Below are 18,829 nucleotides of genomic sequence, written 5' to 3'. Positions count from 1 at the left end.
CTTTGCCTTTGGAGAGGCGCTTCGGCATGGTCGTCTGCCCGCATGTCTACAGCCATACATCTGTGAGCCACAACCTAGTATCGCCTCGCTCACACGACCTGTATGCGTCGTAGTACAGTTGTAGACGCATTATCCCCGATTCAAAGCTTACAGCTTACCCAGATACAGGTGATTCGCTTTCATTCCGATGGACGCGAAAAGATGGGCATCTGTATCTGTTACGAGCCAACCAGGAAGGTTTGCAGTCGCCCGTCTTCCTGGTTGGTGGTTGTAGCCACCGATCATGCAAAGGTCTCGAGAGCACAGCTATGAGCTCATAAGGGTCCAGGTGATGTGTACTCGGAACTCGTCTTACTTTCGAATATGTGTACAACGCGCATACAGCTACTAAGAGACGCCATTCCAGTTTGACGCCGCATTGGCCACCATGCTCTCTGCGCCGTATGTCGCAGATGTAGTGATTACATCTGTATGCCTTGCCTTGCCCCACAGTTGAGTGGTTGCATCTTTGTGCATGGCTTGTCTTCGTTCCGGGATCACATCGCATGGCTATGAATAAGCGACAGCCATATGAGAATATACGCGATGCTATGAATCCACAGTTGTAAACGTCTCCTTTCGCTCTTCAGAGGTTGTACGCTTCTGTCTGTCAGAAATGTCGGTATGAGATAGTCATACTCAGACAGTTGTATTCACCCCAGGACCACACCTCTACGCGCCTTCGTATGGCCATGTCGACAACAAACATACCCACTGCAGCTATGTGGCTCTCGTCGATAAAAGAACGTTCTGTCAGACCAATTTCTACCTCGCCATCCCTCAAAATCCTCCTCAAGCATGTCGGACTACGCATCCAGAGAACGAGTGCGTTAGGATCATCCTCATACCGTGCACCATTGATACTAAGGCCTTGTTGCGCAGATATATAGCGACATGGCGGCCGCCCTCCTCACTGACGGCTACGTAGCCCGCACATTTGGAACCAATACTGCTCGCCAACACTTCCGTGACTATCTGAAGAGAGATATCGAAAGCCTTGATGTCTATTACGATGGGCAGGGTCGTTGTTACTTTCTTAAAGCCAATAGCCTTGGATATCCTCACCCCACTATCCGCCTGGACCATTACGCAGAGGCTCCGCATCTCATCGTTACCCAGTTCTACTGGTTACCCAGAACAACCACCGACTTTGATCGCTATGTATGGGCTCCGCAGCTTGGAAACACCATTTTCTTTGGGCTTCCTGGTAAAGGAAGAGGCTTATCGGTCACGGATGCTGCCGCAGGTAACTGCTTGGACATTCCTGGCCGAGAAGCGTATTTCTCTCCAGTGGCAAAAGCATCGACTCAGATACGCGTGCTTGTAGGTGACACTCGTTTTTATTTTCGCTGTCGATTCTCATGGTCTGCTGGATGTTGTAGTGGCCGGGATACCCAGAGCTACAGCGTCAAGTTCAGACGAGGGATGAGACGCCTGCTAAGAATCCAATTAGGCTTGAAAAATTCATTCAACATATCGGCCGTACAGTAGATTCGTTTCTGGCGGTGAGTCTATTCATTATAAGGGCCATCGAAGTTGGGTTTCAAACGTTCCATATTATCAATAGCATACAGTTGTTCTGAATGGTAGAGGCTACCGAATCACCAAGAATGATATACTCATCCTGGGGGCTGTTCAAGTTTCCTCTGGCTCTTGGCAGGTGCGTGTCCTCTGATTCTTCTATTCCTAGCGTAGTACTGAATGGCATTGCTGAACGGCATTAGGCTCTTCTTCAATATAAGCCTTAGGCCGACATCAAGCGCGTGTAGTACTGGTGATCGGTTCTTCGGGCGCGGGTTCGTTGTATATTTGTATCGCATTCTGCCCATCCTCTTTGTTGCCGCTTTGTTCCTTGCTATCCCCTGTTTTTCTGTGTACGAGTAGCTACGTGTTGTGGCGTCACCGACCTCTGTACTTGCACTCATGTGCCAAGCGTCTAGCGATTGTATAATCGTACGGATCAACATTCACGGTGTAGAGATGAAGTTCTTGTATGTTCTTCATGTGACAATGTCAATGGATCGCCCCGACCACATGAATTTCCTAGCTGCAATCCCAAAGAACAAAGGGGAAGTTGTAATCGATGTGTGTACATGCGTCGAATATAGAAAATGAAGTACAAGACGACATACAGACTTATTAGGCACGGTACTGGTGATCCCTTTTCATGATCAGTGAGTAGTATCATGTTGTAACTTGTCCGATTCAGGTAAGTCGTCAATGAACCAGACGCCAAGTGACGTGTAATTCATTCTCAGCTCTGAACCTTCACTGACAGTGATATTTCGGTACGTACCGTCCTCTGAGATCTCGAGCTTCGTAAGGTTTTCGTGGCCAGATCGACGAAGACGTGAGGGTGCTATTGGAAACTGCTCTCGCAAGTGATCGCACGCACAAATGAAATAACTATTTCAACGTATATTTGTCGAATAATTATGACCACTATACGACAGCGTGGATCTGAAGAGGAGTCGGTTTGCTCCAACGATCTCGGGCATCATTCCCAGACATTTCCTTCTCTCTACAATGGGAAAGTGTGGTCATAAATCCTCATCAACTAGCTTCCACACAGGATCTCCAGGCGTCCAATACTGCTGAACATGACCGCCCCCGTACTTATCCCTCGTTCTGTATACAGAATCGATCAAGCGTACATCGGCACATGAATATCTAGGCAATGATGGTCAATGACAGTGCCGCCTATTCCGACAAGAGATCACTTACAATGACCGTGCTCCCATACCAGACGCGAACGTTTCATAGTTCTCTTCCTTCGGATATAGCCTCTTCACATTTGCTGCCAACGCCTTGCGCAGAGTCAAAGAGCACTCCGGTGCCTCCCCGGGTGCATGCAGCCTATGCGCTACAAGATCGCAGATGTTGGTATCCTCGACCGCTGTTTTGACCGTCTCCCAGCCATCCACCGAAAATGCAACCCTACCCAGCGTCAGAAATTGCATGGATGGATTGCTCATTAGAGCCACAAGGGCGGGAATGGCGCTGTCCGCTATGTGGTTAAAGCGCTGACGATGTGCCTCGGTGGTCATCGACGCAGCGAGCATGAGCGCTCGAATGGAAGGATGATTTGAGAGTGCGTAGGAAAGGTCGGCGATGCCCCTGGAAGTGAGACCAGCTGAGCAGAAAGCGATGCGAATAAGAGAGGTATTGCTCTTCAGCGCTGCAGCGAGGTGTGTGGCGCCTGCGTCTCCGATGGGGTTCGACGAAAGATAGAGGGACTCGAGTTTACACGAGGGATGTGCGAGGAATGATGCGAGAGATTTTGAGGCGTTGACTCCGATCCCATTGGAGTTCAGGTATAGATTCCGAAGGGGCACTTCCTTCCCCGTTAGCTGAGAGAACAGCTGGTTTACGCCTACATCCCCAAGCTCTGTGTTTTCAAGGTCCAAGGTACGAAGATTGGGTGTGTTCGTAATAAGGCGATGAATATCGAACACCGATGCGGAGGTCAGAGGGTTTCGCTTGAGCCAGATGTTTGTGATACGGGAACTACAAATCATGGAGTCCACCAATAATTTGAAGCTCGGAGGTCGGATGTGATTGCCAGCTAGATACCATGTTTCAATCCGACCTGGATGGTCTGCGATGAACTTAGCGATTCGCCGAGCACCAGTGGTTGAAGACACGTTATTTCCGAGTAAAAATTGTGTGATCATCTATGGTCGTGTGTATGGCCTTAGTTTATGATCGAGTTGACAAATGAATTTAATATCTACCGTATTATTCTCCAAGGAGTCAAGTAACTTCTCGACATGTGTCGGCCCGACGACCATTTTGCACAGGTCGAGGCGACCATCTTCGTAAACCACACCGCGCTTGAACTCGACCATGGGCGTGTTCCATTTGAGCTCCGTTCCCAGTTTAAGTCGATAGGCTTGCGGGTCCGCATTGCGAGAGAGAAAGTCCTTGGGGTCGGCGTTATGGTGAAGGAAGTTAAACACGTCCTAGGGAGATAAGATCAGAGACAGGGTGTGGGGCATGAGCGACGTGTATTTACCTCAAAGTCATCCTCCGATCCAATTTCGACGGGCATTGGGAATGCTGGGGGGCCATCTAGTGATACCGGGTCAACTTCCTGTCCAAGCCATGGACCCTGTGTTATATTTGTGGACAAGTCAACTTCATGGCGTTTCTATGAAGAGTTCTGTCATCTAAGAAAACCCCCGCTTACCCGTAAGAGCGATGGCAGACCATCAGGTTTGTAGCGCCAATATTGAGCCAAGACCTCTAGCTCTTTCCGTTGACGAGCGACGCGACGTGCATGCGACAGGGCCTTTTCATAGTGGATCAGGGCTTTCTCTGGTGAATAGTCAGGGAACACCAGCTGAGCGATGTTTTGCGCGTGCTGCCTCTGGCTGTGCGATTTACGGCGGGGAAAAGCCATGATCGTGTCAGGGACATATTCCGAAGCAAATCCGTTCGCGATTGATTTCTCCAGAACATCCGCCTGGGCAACGTTGTCTATCTAGATAAGTCGGGCAAGTCAGTATCACGATACATTGCTAATTGCGCAACGATAGACACTCACATAGTAAACTCCGTTGGCTTCGACAGTTTCCGAGTCGCTCGAAAGGTCTGCGGATACGTCGTCCAGAGAGTTGTTATACTCGCCGCTGATCATCTTGTCCTCGATAATCTCGACGGGCTTGTCCGATATCTGGTCACTTCTAGAAGGATTGAAAATAGCATGACTTGCCATGATGGGAAGGAAACATTGTTTAAACAACCCGTACCGCTCTTGACCATGATTTGGGAGACCGAGTTTTAGTCTACCGAGGAGTCCAGCCATAATTCGGACGTCAGAGAAGGGGGGCCTACAAAGTGCGCAGACAGGCCACGTTGAAGCCAGGCTTGTAATATATATCGTATATGTGTGAGATTTGGGTACGAGTCACGATGAGAAGACGCCGCCTAGTAGTGCCATCAACATCAACTTTGCACTGCTTCATAAATTGCAAATTACTGGAAGGGCCCTCGTCATAAGGACTTCCTGTCCTCCTTTCGAACATGTCGATTAACTATATATTATGATAGGACAGGACACGGATGCTCCAAGTCCGCAGAACGCACTACGAAAGCAAGGCAGAGAAAGCATGGAACAGAAGAAAACAGTAATATGGCCCATTTGTCATGTCTCAACGTGCTTCGGAATCTTGGCCAGCTCCATTGTCATCATCTTTTTCAGGTTCTCAACCTTGATGTCGTTTCCAAGATGTCGCACGAAGACGTTCAAGCCTTCATACCCGTCCACGGACGCCCGTTGTGAGATGGTTTTTGCGACGTTACCGGAATTGGGACCGAATATCGTACGGTCGATATTGGGGTAGCGTGATACGTATTCGTCGACTGGAAGACCAAAAACATGGATATAAGCATCCCAGAGCGCAAGAGAAGCAAGAGAAATACCTGGAAGAAAACCCAATCGTCGTTGGATCAACTCTATTAGGCGTCCACGCATAGCTAGATTTGCGAAAGTCGTCAGTTGGCCCCTGAGACGAAGACAGTGGTCTTACGATCAGGTGCACCCTTTGGAGCAACCTGATTGCGTATTTTGTGAGAACTCATCCACTGCAGGGTATGACAGGACTTACCCATAGATGTTCTGGCGGGTGCCATGAATCCTCCGGAAACTCTGCGTTATGTTTCTCGATCTCGTCGAAGATGCGGAGCAGCATAGAGCTGTAGGAGAAAACGCTGCTGTCTTCTCAGTGATACCGTATCGCGTGATGGATCTCACTATTTACCTGCGATCCTCTATCTCTCCTCTACCGAAGGTTGTCTCATGTAAGGGCACGAAGGATTCATCAAGAAAATCACGAAAGAACTCCTCACTCACCTATCGAACATGGTGAGAGTGCCGATCATGAGCGTACGAGCTAAGGCGATTTAGTTGATTGGGCACGATGCATGAACGAGACAACCGACGAACCTTCGATATTCCATTCTACGAACCACATTCCACAAAGAATTGAATCAGAAGGCATAAAAACGTTCGATTTCTGCAGTAAAAGGTGAGCTAAGCATGCATCTACATAGGCAGCGACATTTACCCTCGTATTGAAAGCAATCCTGCAAGTATACGAGGCGTGAGCCAAAGCATACGGTAGACGCCGAAATGCATACCATTCATCCGTCGTCTTATCGGCAGACTTTTGCCACTGAGGTTTAGACTTGTCCCGCCTTGGTCGAGTCTTCGCCCAAGTCAACGCAATATATGTGCGGTGTAAAGGTGTCATCGGTTGTTGGGTGAAGATTACTCTTCCGGGGAATCCGCGAGCAATGATTTTTTGCTGAACATCCTGGAAGGATGTCAACGCCGAACTGTGCTCAAGGACCTGGAAGACGTCAACGTTTGCGGGAGTTCAGGAGGCATGGCACATACCTCTGGAATGGCAATTTTGGACAAGAGATGCTCGCGCCACAACGTTTCGCAAGCGGTCAACATTGCTGGGAATTCTTTGCGCTCTTGACCTTCACGAGGAAGCTCCCAGACAGCTAGCTCCATATCCCGCGTCCCAAGTCTAGACACAGAACCTGTTAGTGCGAGTGATATAGAGTTTATAGCGCTGCAGCTCGCCTGGCATGCGACAGACTGCAGGTCTTTCTGTTATCCTCGAACAGTTCCTTGCATCTCCATTTCCCGATGCCAGCCCTGCTGGACCCTCCACCGCAGCTGATCATAAGCCACACCGTGTTAGCTTGTCAGACCGAGCAGATGAATAGAAGTCTCTTACTTGCTGCATCTGTTCGCACAGTATGAGGAAGCTTTACTCAGGCAAACTATAACGCACAAAATGATATGCTCTTACCGCTTATACTTGTGCGAGCACGGAATACATATGACCTGAACGGGTCATTTATGAGCCAAACTATGATAAAGACGAAATAAGAGGTTTGCAGTCATTACCTCGACCGTGAACAGTAATGGGGCCCTGTCCTTCGAAACGAAACCCCCTTGTCCCTGTACTCTCGTGCAAACGCTGCATAGTGTTGGAAGAGTCGTATCTTCGAGCTGATTAGTCCTCTTTTTCGATGTTGTCCGAGGGTGAAACACAGGCTCGCAAACTTCGCACTGAAAGTGCAGTTGACACGGGGCATCCAGCTCGCTCCGAGAGCCGCGAATTAGGAGCTTGGCCATAACCTTCGAACAGCGCAAGCAGCGAGCTTCACGTTCGTCGACTATTAGCGCCTTTTTCTTCGATTGTGTTGCGCTTGGAAGCGGTGAAGGGGACGGTTCCTGTATCAGTGGGGATGCTTCACTAGCGGGAGGGCTAGTTCGGGGGCCAGTGGACGGCCCAGGATCATGCGCCGTGGTAGCAGGTGGAGAGGGAGGATCTGCAAGGCCGTCCACAGACAAGTCTGGCGAGCTGGACGCTGGGAGATTGTCCAAGGAAACGTATGAGGCGAGAGGGGACGTGGCGACTGAGGACTCTGAAGGATTTGACAGTGGATATGGGGGTTGAAGGAGATCGGCCATATGGGAGCTGAACCGATTAGCATTCACCAACGCCAGTTCTGCTTCGCGTTGCTTGAGCAAAACTTCACCGGCACGTCGCTTCTCTTCCATTATGGAGAGCTCTAGCTCTCGAATTCTGCGCGTTTCACGCAGAATCTCAAGCTGTAACTGGGCGTCTACTTGGGGCTGTTGGGACATATTCGACTGCGCGTCTGTAAGTGCGGAGAATGTCGCTTGAGGATGACTCATTTCCGAGCTACTGGGCGGGAAGGCTGGACAAGACTCCATGGCTGATGGTGAAGATTGTGACATTCCAGTGATGCCGTGGGATGGTGTGGCTGCCTGCACGGGTTGTGAGAAGCCGTTGAGGTCGGGCGTGAACATCGACGCCAGAGACGGATCAGTCATGAAGGCATCAAAGTATTCCTGTGATATGTCATCGAGTTGTAATTGAGCAACTTGTGAACGGCTTCCAGAGGGTGCGTTTGGCTCTCTAGAGTTTGTGGGGAAAAAGCCACCTAGAGACAAGTATTCGGCGAAAGACTCATCCATAGATGAGCTAGGAGATGATGGGGGTCGAAGCTCAAGGTAGCGCTATTACTTCGTGATTTAGGGGAAGGTGAATCTACTTATATGCAGGGCTGTGTGACCTTGGGGATGCCTGACCGTGTGTGGACGACTGCGGTCCGAACCCCTTATGGAATAGACATGCGCCGTGCGGATTATTGAGCAACATTTATCGCGGTCATTGTGCATAAAGATGCTTACAGTAAGTGCAGAATATTTGGCTCAATGTTGAAGGACAGTCGAGGCGATGGTGAAGGCGGAAGGAGGACTGCTATAAATAGACACGGAACAGTGCATACGCGGCGCTGTGGCACCGACGGATGGTCCGGATCCCTTCGGCAACACCCGGATTTATTAACCTACGTTTTCTCAGCGTTTCTTCCGTCAAGCACCACCCCTAGTACGTATACCGGTAAGAGATTCATTCCAACTGGCAGTGTTTATCTGCAGCGTATCGGACGTGAGTAGAACTTTGGTTGAAGCAAATAGCTTATGGAATTATTTGCATTCTTTTCCTCCCATGTTTTACTACTGTTGAATTTAACTTGTGCTCTACGACAGGACTCAAACAGGACTCTAACTCCAGAGGAAAGTCAGTATTCGACGAGGAGTTGTGCGTGCTCTAAGACATCAGTGATAACACAGACCAAAGCCCATATCCCTGACCGTTCTTTGGTTCTTTGACCTTCATTAGTGAGTAACGGTCATCATAACCTGACAAGTAACTCATCGCACCCCGAAGAAAAGCAGAAAATGAATTAGCTCATTAGTACCATATCGCCGTCCACTAGCTTGAAGGCAGAGTCTTGTTTTACAAGCTGTCCATAGAAGAATAGCCAAACTCTGCCTGTTGGTTTTGGGCGACCCGATTTTAGGCGTATCTTGCGCTCCGTGCATCTACAATTGTTGCTATCGCGAGAGAGAATGAACCTCATCCAGGCTTGTCGCTTGTCAATACTTGCCACACGCAATGAATCTTCTCACCACTCAGGCTCCCATGGCGGAACCCTCTCTTCCGTCTCCGTCCCGTCGATACCAACCATCATATTCTCGCCATCTCAGACCTCTACTCTCATCATCTCAAACACATCGTCTACCATTGCATCGTTGATTTCAAACATGTCCACATCACCGGCCGTGCAGTACTATCATCATGGACGCTTCAAAGTCTCTAACGGGGTTATACCCGACGCAGTGACCGCCTTCAAGACGTATGGGAATCCCGAGAACCCATGTATCGTATTCCCGACTTGCTTTGGAGGCAAACTTGCGAGTAGGTGGGCCCATCTCGTCTCCTTTTCTCAGATATTTCTTGGTTCCTCTACACAGGGCAGGACTATATGATCGGCCCAGAGAAGGTATGTTCTCGACTCATGTGGAGGCCAAGGCGGGACGAGCAAGCTGAATTTTATGTAGGCCTTGAACCCGGAGAAGTACTACATCGTTACGCTTGCCTTGTTCTCCAACGGAGAGGTACGTTTCGTGTTCGAACCGTATTAGGTGTCACGCATATCATTTATGACATGCCTCCATATAGTCGTCTTCTCCCTCCAACACCGTGAGTTTACTACTTCTCACGCACCTATGGTGGGGTCCACAGCTGACCCGGTCCGCATGTTCAGCCCACGCCTTACAACGGTCCATACTTCCCTGAAGTCTCCTACGAGGATAATATGTGTGTGTATATCGTTAAGCCCGTCGAGGGCCGTACTAGTGACAAAACTCAACGATGTTTCCTCTAGTCGAGCTCAACATGCGGTCTTGACCGAGCATCTAAGTGTGAAGAAGGTATTCTGTGTGGTAGGGTTCTCGATGGGCGCCCAACAGGTCTGCCCCTCAGATTATGTATCACGGCCATGGCCACTCATCTTACAGTGGCGATATATGTTTTATTTTCGAGGCTTACTATTGGCCTGTGATGTATCCTGAGATGGTTGAGCGGTCAGTCCCTCGGCACATATCTCTATCGTGATTGATCCCAATCCATGTCATCTAGTTTCGTGGTGTTGTGTGGGTCTGCCCGCACCAGTCCGCACAATCAGTGGTGCGTATTTTCTGCTATGGCACCAACTCGATCGTACTTCTCAATTATTAATCTCGCAACGAAACCACATAGCTTTATCGAAGGGCCAAAGATAGCCCTTGTCTCCTCCAAAGATTTTGAGAACGGCCATTACAAGACTACGCCACAACATGGGATACGCGCATTCGCTAGAGTGTATAGTGCGTGGGCCTATGGGCAGACAGTAAGTTCCAAGAACGCCTTGTCCGGTTATTCATCCTCTATTCTAACCTCAGACCCGCCCTTTTTTGCCTCTACAACAGTGGTACCGAAACAAGCAGTATCTCTACGACGGGATGTCGGTGACGTTGCTCTTCCTCTCCATGCTTCATAATTGACATAAATGTATCAAAAACCCTGATTTCATCCTTTCTTTCGCTGCCCTCAGGTATCCTGACCTCAACAGTTTTATTCGAGGCAACTGGGAGGCCCGCTTCCTCGATGCTTGGGACGCAAATGATATGATTACGCTCATTAACACCTGGCAGCAAGGCGACGTCTCTCTCATCCGTCACGGTGGCGACCTCGAGAAATGTCTTTCTGAGATCACGGCGAAGGGGCTTATCATGCCATCTAAGACAGATTTGTATTTTCCGGTCAGTGTTTCGTTTGTTAGGATGTCGGTGCAAAGGGGGTTAGCAGTGCACTTACTCATAGTCGTATTTGGACTGAAAATAGCCTGAAGACAGCGAGAACGAGGTTTCTTGGATGAGAAATGGAGCTGAATTGGCTGTGATAGACACAGTTTGGGGACATCTAGGTCAGTCCGACGTCCTACACCTGCACGTCGCTCTGTTTTGACTTCGTAGCGTTGATGTGGCGTTTTTCAGCTGGTGGTGGAGCAAACTCGAAGGACGACGAGTTTATCAAGTCAAAGATATTACATTTCTTCAAATCTACGGCTTAATACCGAGCTTATCTATCTGCTGCTATACAAAGAATGTTTCGATTGCTTGGATAGTATGAATGCGTAGAAATCCGTCGTGTGGCCCATCTTTTCTCCTGTGGCCCATTCACAAAGGCCCGGGCTTTCATTCCTCGCAAAGAGCACCTTATCAAACTTTTTTCTTCCTACATGGTCCAGAAGATTCTCGCATCTGAGTTGATTCTGGGCCTTTTTTGCAAGATTATGAGGCCCAAAGCGTTGATTCGCTCAAGTGTGATGTCGAGAACGCCGAATTGAGCGACGCCACATGAGTAAGGAGCGTGCTGACCGATGTCGTCGAAATTTCGCGATGAGCATTTCCCCCAGGCTTTTAGACAGTCATGCAATCGAGACAACGATGATTTATCCTTCCCAAATACCTTACCTTCCTTCTCGACTGCCATTGTCTCACCTCTCACACATTTATCGACCATGACCGTCGCAGCTCCTGAGCTCCCAAAGCCTGCTACACTCCCCGTCCTCATGGAAAATCTTGACAAGATCAACGCCTATCTTAGCCCTCTCACACCAGAAGAAATCTTACAATGGGCCATCGACTATCTTCCCAATCTCTACCAAACCACAGCATTCGGTCTTACGGGCCTTGTGGCCATCGACATGCTGTCAAAAATCACGACTTCGCCTCCGCCACTGATATTTCTGGACACCCTGTACCACTTCCCTGAGACTTACGAGTTGGTGGAAGAGGTCAAGGAGAGATATAATGTCCCTGTCAACGTCTATAAACCGGATGGATGCGAGACGGCGCAGGATTTCGAGAGAAAATACGGAGAGAAACTGTGGGAGACGAACGAGGATGTTTACGACTTCTACGTGAAAGTACGTCGGTTTATACCTTTTCAATCTACATCATACTGGCCCTAACGGAATACTACGACCATAGGTTGAACCTGCACGTCGTGCATACCAGGAACTGAATGTTCAATCCGTCATTACTGGTCGTCGTGCTTCTCAAGGTGCCGCCCGTGCCACCCTCCAGCCTCTCGAAATCGACTCTACAGGTCTTATCAAGCTCAATCCCCTCTTCGCTTGGAACTTCCATCTCGTTGATTGGTATATTAAGTCAAACGAAGTCCCACGGAACAAGCTCCTCGATAAAGGCTACAAGAGCGTCGGAGACTGGCACAGTACTGTTCCTGTGAGTGGCGAGGGCGATGAGGCGGAGAGGGCAGGCAGATGGGCAGGAAAGCAAGAGAAGACGGAGTGCGGCTTGCATGTGGATTATTTTGCCATGAAGGCGAAGCTGAAGAAGGAGGTGCGTTCCCTTTGCCTCCTGCTCATCCGACGATATGAACTGAACTATGCGCCGTGGACATATAGCAAGAGGCCTTGGCCGCAACCAAGGAGAATGAAGCTGGTATCACTGCTTAATTGCCGATAGACCCTTGCCCTGTATTGCCACAAACACAATGCGACGCTGTAAACCCCTAGACGTGTAGGCTTATATGTTTGATTCTCGATTTTGCTTGCCCATATAATGACCAACTAATGGGCAGAGGCTCTAAAGTGCAGATACTTCGATACTTAAAATGACTTCTGTTTGACAGTGTCGCTTCCTCTTTAAAGGCCGCGGTCAGAAATTTGCCCACTCAAGCTCAAATATGTACTTCTCTCGAGGTTACCTCGAGAGGCCACACTTCCTTGAATTCCACAGGAGCTATAACCAGAACGTTCCTTTGTGACTCGTCGAGCCTACCGCCCTGGTGGAGCGTCAAAGCTCGTGCATGCCACTTACAATAATCTGTTGACTCGACCGCAATCGCGACAGGTAGATCCGTAGGTGTGATGGCGCCTCTTGTAGGCGCACACGGCTTATCATCACGGACCACCCCGGTGGATATAAACCTTCGCTCGAGACCTCGAGTTCCGATCTCCCTGTGATTCCCTCTTTTCTCCTCTCAGGCTACTTGTATCTTGCTCTCGCTCCTCCCAAATCTCAGACTGCTGATCTAGACCATCTTAGCGCATGCGACTCCTTACGCCTTTTGCTACATTCACCCTTGCCACTTTGTTTGGGCCAATAAACAGAGTACTATGTAGCTCTCATCAGAGCGAACAGGCTCTCTTTTCGAGGCCGTCTGGGACGGCGGGAGATGATTCCGACTCTTTCAAATGGCGCTGGGATGCTAAACCGGATCCCGACGGAACGAGTAACATGATCTTCCGTGCCGTTTCCTCCCTGCTGCAAGAGTGGCCCAACATGTGGTATCGCAATGGTTCACTTCTTGTCACCCTCATGGCACAACATTCGCCCTCATGCTGACAAAATAATAATGGTTACCTTCTCGAACAACAGGACATGCAATCATGCCAGCATCCATACCTCCGGGGACCACGATTTACCACGGCAGACGCGACACGATAATCCCTGACGAGCCCGACTGGCTCGCGTTTGATCCCGACCACTCATACGTATTTTGTGCCGGGACATGCGTGTTGCAGACTTATGTGACGACAAGAGAGATAAGGCTGGCGTACTTTGACGGTGCATTACTTTGCTTTCCTTTGATACTCGTATATGGTCGCTGAACGGTTGGTCCTGTTGATGAAATCTCAGGAGCAAGTGGATCCAACTTGCCGACAGGCCCATTTGACACATCAGATCTCTTACTATGGGGAAAGCCGAGGCCGGAAATGTTGATGCAAGAGTGGGAGAGGGCTGTAGAGATCTGTGATTGGGGTAAAAGATGGAACTTAGATGGGATCATAAGGATGGAGCATGACTTGTACGCCTCCTAAAGGAATTTCTATCCCTCATGTGACAATCATGGCTCTGACCCCTTGCCTGCACATCACAGCGAGATCGTTTATTGCAATTTTACGGACGGGTTAGAGCTCATCAGCAATTCCGAACTAAGTACGTCGGTTTGCATACTTCCCCTATCCACTGTGTTACCTCTCAGATCGTTGGACCACTGAACAAATTCTTTTTTGTAACCTCATAGTTCCTCGTTGGGGCAGCCGACGACCTCCAGAGAACAAGGACAACACCACGATCGCTGCCACGACCGTCGACCCATATACCTCTTCATCCTCGTCTACCCTCAGGACTCGGTCCCAGTTCCTATATCCATCCCTACAGACACAAAATCGTAAACCACCGTTCCCACCAGGTGGCCCTGTCTATAATATCCCAAAGGTCCCCGAGAATTGGGAGGGAAGCCTCAGGGATGGGGCGAGCTCGTGGTGGGAGACTCTACAGGCCGGGGGTAATCATTATCATTTTCCTGGTGAGACGAGGATAAACATTGGTGTTTCGAGGTAAGAATCTCTGTTATTTCTGTCAAAAAGATTTCCTTATGTAAAATACCGAATAGGATGGTTTCCTTCTTGGACGCGAAATACAGCAGTCTGAAGGAACTTAGGAAAGGGAAGAAGTTTATCGAGTGGCGTGCAGCTGGTGGGAGCAATGCGGATGTCCAGGCCTTCAGAGATGATGTGAGGGATGCTTTCGATGCGGAGGACTGGGCCACACTGCGTCCAAAGAGTAGAGTAGACTGGACTGGATTGGTCAAGGTCGAGATAAATTTCATCCTGTCTTTCCTCAAAAGGCTGACTGGTCTGGGCTCTGTAGGTCATTGTGGACCGTTACGGGAAACACCTCGAGCTCCTCCACTCCGTTCTAGGAGACAAGACAACACGCAACACCACCGAGCGTGCCGAACTTGCGCGCGAGAGGCTCTTCATTATCCTCACACCATACATGCTCAAAACCATTGTCCCATCTAAGAACAGCACCAGCTTCTCCGATGGCTCCATCCCGAGCACGGATACGGCCTGGGTAGCCCCAATGGCAACTCTCTGCGCCCGAAGCTATACACATTTCACAAAGTACCTGCCCGTGGACCTCACACCCTCGGAACACCTCATCCAAACCTCCATCGAAGACGTTCTCTCCCAGATCTGCCGTGTCCTCTCCACAATGTGGGTCGACGCCTTCCCCATCGAACGCCTCATCGACTCTTCGACCTCCTCCAACTCGGACCACGACTCAAACCCCGCTCTGCAGCAACTCGAGCGCACTCTAGCCATCTGGGAATCAGAAGTCACCTGGTTGATGGAATGGCTAGACTGGAGCGTCTGGGGCGGATGCAAGGATGGATGCAAGGACGACGAGATGTGTTACATTCCTACTGTTCCTCCCGAATTCGGGAGCCCAGAACTCGGAGGCAGGTGTCTTTCGCGGTTGGAAATTCCGGATTTTCTGGAGAAACTAATGTAGTAGTATGGAGGGAGCCTTTTTCGGGAGGAATTTGATATTTTACTCGTCCCGATGGGTTGCAAAGCCGTCATCCTTTCGTCCAATCATCTATTTCTAAGTTTACGCCACACACCACACTGTACTCGTATGTAGCGCTGAATAAAACAGAAAAAAAAGAGCAGAGAAGCACTCTGCGCTGAGGATATCATTCATTGTCAGGAGAGGCCAGACGTTAAGTAAGTTATAGATATTCGCGATCCGCATCCGTATCCACAGAACAAAGCAAAGTAATTGCAACAGGTAACAAACAGGTTGTGGGTAACAAGAGTAGCAGGTAAAGTGACAGGTTCAAACTGCGCGATGTGGGGGTATGACACCAAGCGAGATGGATGAGTATCAAGGACGAACGCGCGATCAACAAGAAAGGGTAGACATCAGATTCGTATATATGTACATCGAAAGGCGAAAGGGCAGGCAGGTCTTAGATCATCAAGATATCGAGGATAGGAGGAAGATGGGATAGGTCGTCAATATGTCGGTGAGGAGAGAGATGATTCGTTACGAGCAATACGATAGAGAAGAGGTGTTATGAATCGATTCATATTCATTCTATTTTGTCGTCTGACGGTCCGAGGGGAGATTTCTCGAGCGTTGGGTTGTCGACATCGATAGTTGGAGGAGGAGAAGGCGAAGGAGATCGTCGCGCATTAGGAGGATTCGGTGCTGTCGCAGGTCGTTGATCCATTAATATCCCGCGGCGCGAACCCAATCTTGAAGCAGTGTTGGGTCTCGACGGCACCGACCCTTCTTGGATTTCAACTCCACTGTCCGTCCCAGCCTCGTCTCCACCGTACGGATGTCTCGAGGACACGTGCAGTGAAGGTGTCGGAAGATTGAGCACAGGGATATGTGAATTGACATTCGACACGAGCGCAGGTTTCGGCATCGCCGGCGGAGGATGTCCATTAGCGGGCATATATTGTGGCAAGGGCGGAGGTAACGAAGACGCCGAAGCCGTTGTAGTCCCCGTCCCCGTCCCAGAAGTCTTCTTCTTCCTACTCGACCGGACCGACGTAGGCCACTCATGCATGTTGAACCTCGTAATCGTCGACTTCGTCATGTCCGAATTCGCCATCGGATCCTGGTCGGCGCTGAGATCGACGCTGGGCGAAGCCTTTGGGGAGGTTACGAGCCTATCGGCAGAGAGGAGCTGATGCATGCTCGGCTCTTCGCCAGTGAGATGTGGGTGAGGAGGATGGTGATGATGTGTGCTAGTGACGAACGAGACCTCAGAAGGCAGGAAAACTGAGCTGCTCGCTGAGGCGGGACGGCCATTACGGTTTGGAGAGCTAGCAGTGGAAAGGATACGATTGACGTGGGGTAGATCGATGCTGTTGCCTGCAGCAGGTGTTTGAGCAGAGAACCCCGAGCCCCGCCGGCTACGACTGTGACTTTTCCTGATGATCGCTACACACCCGTACAATGAGCGTTGTATAGGCAAAAAGGCTAAAGAAGATGAAATCAACGTACTCCGCTTCCTAGCCCGGACAACCGATCCGCTAACCCCACTGAACCTTCCTCCGATGGCATCCATCCCCGGATCCTCCGTGGCCTCGATCTCCCTCTTCTCCTCATCCAGAATCTGCCCCATCTCGGGGTCTCCATCTCCTGGCCTCACTTCTTGTTGTGCGGCTTGAAGGAGGAGCGTTGATTTACGGTCAATGTGTTGTAGTTTCGATGGTTCGACCCGCGACATTTGCAGTAGAAATATGCCGGAGCAGATGACGAGGAAGGCGAGGACGATGGTAATAATTTGGGCGGCACTTGCTTTGAGGCCTTGATATAGAATGATGGAGGTGACAAGAGTGCAGAAGGTGAATAGCTGGAAGAGGTGTCAGCTACACCGTAGATACACCGCAACTTTTCGAAGTAGGAACGCACCACATAGTATGTTGGCGTGACTTAAACCGAAGGCGCAGATCAGTGACTGATTCCGAGACGGTTGAGATGTGTTCAAACGCGTACCCATAGCTACGGGGAGTTGCAACCAAAAAGGGAATCAGTCTCTGAAGATTATGGTTGGAAAGGTTGTATACTGACCGGTGTTAAATAAAGCAAGAGCCATATTCAAGTAGTAGATTTCGGTCACTGAAGGCATGGATGTGGATGATAAGGACAAAGGATAGATTTCAGAGAGGTTATCAGCCTACCAAGAGTGATCGCCACGAAAGCAAGCACGAAGTAGGTGAACCAATTCTTGAACTATGGGGATCGTGAGGATCAATAAAGATAGTGACTACCCTAAGGAACCATACGTACCTGGTTTTCTCCTCTCACACTGGTGACGATGCACGCCCCCAAACCCTGCGTACAACTGACACTTATCCCTCCGATAAGCGAGCAAACCGTGATATACCAAAGCATACTCTTCTTGCCATATCTTGGAGCCCAGTAAAATATGATGGAGAGTGCAATGACAATGCACACGGAGGCATACGACAGAAAACCAGGAGCAAGGAAGAGTTTCTTGAATTCAAGAATGGTGGAGACCGATTGTTCCTCCGGGCCGTTAAGAGCGATGATCACGGAGCCGATGATGCATTGTATGCAACCGATCCACCCGAATAAGTTCAGACGTTCTTTGAGGAAAATGTGAGACATAATGGCGCAGATGACGACCGAGAGGGCTCCGAGAGGCGTCTGCAGAAACAGTCAGGCTGGTGCCATGTCGACAGTAGGCGATTTAAACGTACAACCAAAATAGCTTCGACAAAGGCATAGGCTTCAAGGACAAAATGGTGTAAATATATAATGCAGCAGGGAATAAGATAAACAGACGCACCTCCGAAGTTACAGAGCTCGCCAGCGATCATCATCGACATGCCTATCCACCACATCCACGACTTGAGATACGCGACACCTTCGCCCGCCTCGCCTCCGGCCTGAGACTGCAGGAGACCTTTCTTCTTGAACACAAAGGAACTTCCTATCAATACCCCAGACCCGACCTGATATTAAATCATTGAATTCCGAGACTCGTGAGCACGATATCAAGCGAGCAAGGCGAGCAAGTGGACATACGGCCAAGGCGATGCCGACCGGCCTGTACTGCGACGGCTGCGAGGTAGACATGATGGTGCTCGTTCAAGAGAAAGGCGCGCAGAGGGCGAGCAGGTCGTGTGGGGAGCCCTGGGGACGACTGTCCTGGAGGAGGACAGCTGCCAACGGGGGCGAGAGAGGGCTCGATCATGCACGTTCCCTAGATCGAACCGTGCGAACCTGTCCATTGCTCCCGCAACCCACCCGTTCTCCATTCCCTGATTGTCGCACATCCACAAGAGCCTTTTCTGCCTCGGTCGCATAATAAAAAGCAGAGAAGAATTGTTGCAGATCATGACCTGGAGGACGACAACAACGACATTTTTACCTCTGCATCAGTGACATCATCACGGAGAAGTATCCAAGTGGGGAAAATGCGATGTTGCGGACAACGTTGTCAGGCCACATTTCTACGTACTGTGCTTTTGTTAGTCAAAGCGT

The 18,829-nt window shown here is 49.8% G+C and overlaps 7 protein-coding genes across 7 annotated transcripts; 4 read left to right on the top strand and 3 right to left on the bottom strand.

Annotated features, from left to right (window-relative positions):
• Positions 1-933: 933 nt before the first annotated feature.
• STEHIDRAFT_162898 (uncharacterized protein) lies at positions 934-1,787 on the top strand (the record flags this gene model as incomplete). The annotated part of the gene is made up of 4 exons (XM_007310534.1): positions 934-1,362; positions 1,422-1,544; positions 1,607-1,699; positions 1,764-1,787. 4 exons carry the CDS (start codon positions 934-936, stop codon positions 1,785-1,787), a joined length of 669 nt encoding a protein of 222 aa, XP_007310596.1.
• Positions 1,788-2,759: 972 nt separating this feature from the next.
• On the bottom strand, positions 2,760-3,899 carry STEHIDRAFT_68365 (RNI-like protein; the record flags this gene model as incomplete). The annotated part of the gene is made up of 2 exons (XM_007310341.1): positions 2,760-3,713; positions 3,774-3,899. Coding segments are annotated over 2 exons (1,080 nt in total), but the record flags the coding sequence as incomplete, so codon positions are not given.
• A 1,171-nt stretch (positions 3,900-5,070) lies between these two features.
• On the bottom strand, positions 5,071-8,317 carry STEHIDRAFT_126010 (uncharacterized protein). Its single transcript, XM_007310533.1, has 15 exons — positions 8,282-8,317; positions 6,965-8,207; positions 6,867-6,901; positions 6,792-6,800; positions 6,635-6,730; positions 6,440-6,578; positions 6,181-6,392; positions 6,108-6,126; positions 5,987-6,056; positions 5,894-5,933; positions 5,802-5,822; positions 5,649-5,751; positions 5,571-5,595; positions 5,465-5,517; positions 5,071-5,404 (listed from the first exon to the last, which is right to left on the bottom strand). The coding sequence occupies exons 2-15, from the start codon at positions 8,063-8,065 to the stop codon at positions 5,186-5,188; spliced, it is 2,142 nt and encodes a 713-aa protein (XP_007310595.1). The 5' UTR covers positions 8,066-8,207; positions 8,282-8,317; the 3' UTR covers positions 5,071-5,185.
• An 882-nt stretch (positions 8,318-9,199) lies between these two features.
• STEHIDRAFT_162895 (alpha/beta hydrolase fold protein) lies at positions 9,200-11,049 on the top strand (the record flags this gene model as incomplete). Its single annotated transcript, XM_007310532.1, has 13 exons — positions 9,200-9,353; positions 9,410-9,438; positions 9,497-9,553; positions 9,618-9,638; positions 9,703-9,755; positions 9,823-9,907; positions 9,981-10,021; positions 10,077-10,124; positions 10,197-10,326; positions 10,406-10,440; positions 10,531-10,738; positions 10,821-10,902; positions 10,973-11,049. 13 exons carry the CDS (start codon positions 9,200-9,202, stop codon positions 11,047-11,049), a joined length of 1,020 nt encoding a protein of 339 aa, XP_007310594.1.
• Positions 11,050-11,499: 450 nt separating this feature from the next.
• On the top strand, positions 11,500-12,469 carry STEHIDRAFT_68093 (Phosphoadenosine phosphosulfate reductase thioredoxin; the record flags this gene model as incomplete). The annotated part of the gene is made up of 2 exons (XM_007310322.1): positions 11,500-11,907; positions 11,972-12,469. The coding sequence occupies 2 exons, from the start codon at positions 11,500-11,502 to the stop codon at positions 12,467-12,469; spliced, it is 906 nt and encodes a 301-aa protein (XP_007310384.1).
• Positions 12,470-13,001: 532 nt separating this feature from the next.
• On the top strand, positions 13,002-15,417 carry STEHIDRAFT_150644 (uncharacterized protein). Its single transcript, XM_007310531.1, has 7 exons — positions 13,002-13,304; positions 13,385-13,573; positions 13,646-13,814; positions 13,887-13,945; positions 14,034-14,349; positions 14,406-14,604; positions 14,663-15,417. Exons 1-7 carry the CDS (start codon positions 13,055-13,057, stop codon positions 15,308-15,310), a joined length of 1,830 nt encoding a protein of 609 aa, XP_007310593.1. The 5' UTR covers positions 13,002-13,054; the 3' UTR covers positions 15,311-15,417.
• A 199-nt stretch (positions 15,418-15,616) lies between these two features.
• On the bottom strand, positions 15,617-18,639 carry STEHIDRAFT_87498 (DUF803-domain-containing protein). The gene is made up of 10 exons (XM_007310530.1): positions 18,371-18,639; positions 18,132-18,297; positions 18,043-18,071; positions 17,609-17,989; positions 17,500-17,551; positions 17,390-17,437; positions 17,315-17,320; positions 17,231-17,250; positions 16,820-17,171; positions 15,617-16,756 (listed from the first exon to the last, which is right to left on the bottom strand). The coding sequence occupies exons 1-10, from the start codon at positions 18,419-18,421 to the stop codon at positions 15,894-15,896; spliced, it is 1,968 nt and encodes a 655-aa protein (XP_007310592.1). The 5' UTR covers positions 18,422-18,639; the 3' UTR covers positions 15,617-15,893.
• Between the last annotated feature and the right edge of the window lie 190 nt (positions 18,640-18,829).

The sequence above is a fragment of the Stereum hirsutum genome, assembly GCF_000264905.1.
Source record: "Stereum hirsutum FP-91666 SS1 unplaced genomic scaffold STEHIscaffold_20, whole genome shotgun sequence".
NCBI classification, from domain to species: Eukaryota; Fungi; Basidiomycota; class Agaricomycetes; order Russulales; family Stereaceae; genus Stereum; species Stereum hirsutum.
Note: the sequence above shows the minus strand (reverse complement) of the source record. Positions and strands in the feature narration are given on the sequence as shown.